The sequence below is a fragment of the Myotis davidii genome, unplaced genomic scaffold (genome assembly GCF_000327345.1).
Source record: "Myotis davidii unplaced genomic scaffold, ASM32734v1 scaffold961, whole genome shotgun sequence".
NCBI lineage: Eukaryota > Metazoa > Chordata > Mammalia > Chiroptera > Vespertilionidae > Myotis > Myotis davidii.
The window spans coordinates 414,579-419,384 of record NW_006291013.1 but is presented as its reverse complement, the minus strand read 5'-3'; the positions used below and the strand labels follow the sequence as shown (position 1 = coordinate 419,384).

The 4,806-nt window shown below is 45.6% G+C and overlaps 2 protein-coding genes across 4 annotated transcripts in view; one reads left to right on the top strand and one right to left on the bottom strand.

The window, feature by feature from the left end:
- ATP6V1E1 (ATPase, H+ transporting, lysosomal 31kDa, V1 subunit E1) overlaps positions 1–4,806 on the top strand; it is a 75,056-nt gene that overhangs the window by 6,934 nt on the left and 63,316 nt on the right. The window lies entirely within an intron of this gene.
- The window catches only part of LYRM7 (LYR motif containing 7), a 29,258-nt gene continuing 24,790 nt past the window's right edge, over positions 339–4,806 (bottom strand). Inside the window, 3 exon segments of the mRNA XM_015564224.1 lie at positions 339–448; positions 450–507; positions 748–886. Of these exon segments, the coding sequence (XP_015419710.1) occupies positions 344–448; positions 450–507; positions 748–886 (302 nt within the window). The 3' untranslated portion in view covers positions 339–343.

Genomic DNA, 4,806 nt, shown 5'->3' with positions numbered 1-4,806 from the left:
CCGCTTCTCCCGTTTGAGTCTAGATCCCTAAAGACTCGCCCGGATCTGGAGCTCAGAGTCTGCGACTCCCTCCCGATTGATTGAAAATGCCAACCACGCCCTCCGCCGCCAGCCCACTCTGCACACTCCGCACCTCAGAATTTGACTTCAGCACTGCGCCTCCTCTGAGTGTCCGTATGCGTTACTCTTTCCTCCTAGTTGTAGGAATTCCACTCAGCCAGCGTTCCTGTGGTTCTGGGTGATGTCCGTTCTGTCTTTTAGTTTCACTTTTGAAGTGGTTGTTCAAGGCAGCAAACTCCGGCGTTAACCTATGCCGCCATCTTGGTTCTCTCTGGCACATTTTCTATAAAAGGTATTTCCTAGGGACCAATTTCAGTGTACTGTGATTTGTGTGAATACCTTGTATAATGGATGTTCTGAATAACAATTCCACACTGGAACCTGTCTTTTATTAGCTCTTTTATTTTCTTAGGAGAAGCTTCATTTTTATTATTATTATTATTTATAATATATCTTTATTGATTTCAGAGAGGAAAGAGGGAGGGAGAGAGAGAGATAGAAACATCAATAATGAGAGAGAATCATTATTGATTGGCTGCCTCCTGCATGCCCCCAACCGGGGATCAATCCCGCAACCCAGGCATGTGCCCTTAACCAGAATTGAACCTGAGACCCTTCAGTCCACAGGCCGATGGTCTGTCCACTGAGCCAAACCGTGTACGGCACATTTTTATTACTTTTGAATTCTTTATTTTTATTCTGGCTGCTTCTAATGCTCTGGTATTATTTTTAAAAACTTGCTGTCTGGTCCTGTGCAATGTTTTAAAGAGATGTAAAACCTTGGCTCCCCCAACCCCCCACCCATGTCTCCTCACTGTGGCGGCTACTTCTCCAGGGGATGAGTAGACCCCAGTATTGTGTTACTTTTAAAATAGACTCTAATTATCATACTTATTTTGGTCGTTAAGAGTGGGATAGCTCCAAAGAATGTTTATTTTTATTTTTTTTAAATATTTTATTGATTTTTTTACAGAGAGGAAAGGAGAGGGATAGAGAGTCAGAAACATCAATGAGAGAGAAACATCGATCAGCTGCCTCCTGCACATCCCCTACTGGGGATGTGACTGCAACCAAGGTACATGCCCTTGTTTGGAATCGAACCTGGGACCCTTCAGTCCGCAGGCCGACGCTCTATCCAGTGAGCCAAACCAGTTAGGGCAAAGAATGTTTATTTTAAAAAAAGTTTCCTTCTAAACCATCCTGTATATTTTCTTTCTTTTTTTGTATATTTTCTTAAAAAATATATTTTATGACTTTTTTATAGAGAGGAAGGGAGAGAGATAGAGAGTTAGAAACATCGATGAGAGAGAAACATCATCGATCAGCTGCTTCCTGCACACTCCCTACTGGAGATGTGCCTGCAACCAAGGTACATGCTTTTGACCGGAATCGAACCTGGGACCTTTAAGTCCACAGGCCGATGCTCTATCCACTGAGTCAAACCAGTTATGGCTATATATTTTCTTTAAGACATTTATTCCACAGGGTTGTTTTCTTAAGTCACTGTTTAAAAATTTTATACAACACATCACATGAAATTTACCATCTTATGTTTTTTTTGTTATTGTTAATCCTCACCCAAGGACATTTTTGCCATTGATTTTTAGAGAGAGTGGGAGGGGTTGAGACAGAGAAAAACTTCAATGTCAGAGAAACACATTGATTGTTTGCCTCCCACAGGCTCCCCACCAGGGCTGGGAATCAAGCCTCCAACCTAGGTACATGCCCTTGACCAGAATAAAACCCGAGACCCTTCAGTCTATGGACCAATGCTCTAACCACTGAATCAAACTGGCTAGGGCCCTCTTAACCATTTTTTTATTTTTTATTTTATTTTTTAATATACTTTATTGATTTTTTACAGAGAGGAATGGAGAGTTGCCTGCAACCAAGGTACATGCCCTTGACCAGAATCAAACCTGGGACCCTTGAGTTCGTAGGCCGACGCTCTATCCACTGAGCCAAACCGGTTAGGGCTTAACCATTTTTCTTAATACTTTTATTGATTTTAGAGAGGAAAGGAGAGGGAGAGAGATAGAAACATCAATGATGAGAGAGAATCATCGATCAGCTGCCTCCTGCATGCCCCCCACTGGGGATCGAGCCCGCAACCAAGATACATGCCCTTGACCGGAATCAAACCCGGGACTCCTCAGTCTGTAGGCCAATGCTCTATCCACTGAGCCAAACCAGCTAGGGCCCTCTTTACCATTTTTAAGTGTACAACTCTGTAGTGTTAAGAATGTTTACATTCTTGTGAAACAAATCTTAACTCACTTTTGTACACCTATGTGTACCTTAGATTTATGGTATCTTTGTGTTACATGGAGAAGCTGGAAAATGTTACATGCCCTTAATGGTTACTCAAACCCATCATCTTTTGCTGTGCATTCTGACACTCTAACCACCAGCAATTAGTGACCAGGGCAACTGCTTTTAAAAAAAATTCCCTTTTCTTTTTTTTTCAGGTGGACCCCTATGAAATGAAACCACCAGTGAATTTGATTAGCTGTGTTGCTTGTATATTCTTTAATTCCCCTCATTTTATTCTTAAATTTTTTTCATTTTAAAATCTTTTATTTTTCAATTACAGTTGACACACATTATTGTCTTAGTTTCAGATGTACACCCCAGTGATTAAGCATTACATTACTTACTAAGTGATCGTCCTGATAAATCTCCCACCCTTCTGACACCATACATAGATATTACAATATTGTTGACTCTGTTCCTTATGCTGTACTTTACATCCTCATGGCTATTCTGTAACAACCAATATGTACTTCTTTTTAAATATTAAAAAAAATCTTTATTGTTGAAAGTATTACATATGTTCTCTTTTTCCCCATTGGCCTCTTCTAGCACACTCCTGCCCACTACCCCAGGCTTTCACCACACTATTGTCTGTGTCCATGGGTTATGCAAATATGCATACAAGTTCATTGGTTGATCTCTTCCCACCCACCCTTCCCTGCCTTCTCTCTGAGGTTCAACAGTCTGTTCATGCTTCTATGTCTCTGGATCTATTTTGTTCATTAGATTCCACATATGAGTGAGATCATGTGGTACTTGTCTTTCTCTGACTGGCTTATTTCAGTTAGCATAATATTTTTCAGGTCCATCCATGCTGTTGTAAATGGTAAGAGTTCTTTCTTTTTTTACAGCTGCATAGTATTCCAATGTGTAAATGTACCAGACATTTTATATCCACTCATCTCCTGATGGGTACTTGGGCTGTTTCCAAATCTTAGCTATTGTAAATTGCCCTGCTATGAACATATATTCCTTCTGATTGGTGTTTTGGGTTTCTTAGGATATTCCTAGATGTGGGATCATTGGGTCAAATGCAAGTTCCATGTTTAATTTTTTGAGGTAGTTTCATACTGTTTTTGATAGTGTCTGCACCAGTCTGCATTTCACCAGCAGTGTACTGGAGTTCTCTCCACATCCTCGCCAACACTTGGTCGTTTGTTGATTTGTTACATTAGCCATTCTGATAGGTGTGAGGTGATACTTCATAGTTGTTTTAATGACTTTGATGATTAGTGACTTTGAGCATTTTTTTCATATGCCTCTAGGCCTTCTGTATATCCACTTTGGAGAAAGTCCTTTGCTATTTTTAAATTGGACTAAAGACCCTGTGCACGAAATTTGTGAATGGGGGGTGGGTGTCCCTTGGGAGATGTCTCACGGCCTCGCAATTTAGTACCACTGGCTCCTAACTGCTCACCTGCCTGATTGCCCCAACCCCTGTGTCTGCCTGCCTGATCACCCCTAATTGCTCCCCTGTCGGCCTGATTGCCCCTAACCGCCTCTGCCTTGCCCGGCACCCAGGACCCGGGCTTCGCTCACTCTGGCTGGCTGAAGGCACCCAAGACCTGGACCGGCTTCGCCTGGGCTGCAGCCACAGGCACCCAGGACTGTGGGGCGAGCTACTTTTCCCTCTCCTGGGCCGCAGCCTGGCTGGTCCCCATTCCTCTCTCACGAGCTCATTTGTGCCTGGTTGTTCCCCGTTCCTCTCTCCCCTGTATTGGCTTGAGGGCATGATGATCATTTGCATATTAGCTCTTTATTATATAGAACTAGAGGCCCAGTGCACAAAAGTTTGTGCACTCTCGGGGAGAGGGGGTCCCTCAGCCTGGCCTGTGCCCTCTCGCAGTCTGGGACCCCTCGGGAGATAATGACCTGTTGGCTTAGGCCTGCTCCCGGGTGGCAGAGGGCAGGCCCAATCCCTAGGTGCAGCCCCTGGTCGGGCTCAGAGGTGGGCCGATTGGGGAGTTGGGGCGCGGCACACTGTCACGCTCAGAGCAGGGCTGATCAGGGGGTTGAGGAGCTCCCCCCTGTCACTCACAGAGTAGGGCCGATAGGGGAGTTGGGGAACTGCCCCCATCACACACAGAGCAGGGCGGGTCAGGGGGTTGGGGCACCGCCCTCTAACACCCACAGAGCAGGGCCGATCAGGGGGTTGGGATGCCGCCACTGTCGCACTCAGGGCAGGGCCGATGGGGAGGTTATGGCTCTACCTCATCACACACAGAGCCGGGCCCGTGGGGGGGTGGGGGAGGGTGCCACACACAGAGCAGGGCCGATCAGGGAGTTGGGGCACCGCACCCTGTCACACACAGAGCTGCAGGGCAATCAGAGGTTGGGGAGCTCCCCCATATCAGGCACAGAGCAGGGCTGATCAGGAGGTTGGGGCGCCTTCCCCTGTCAGGAACAGAGCAGGGTGGATAGGGACGGTGTGGC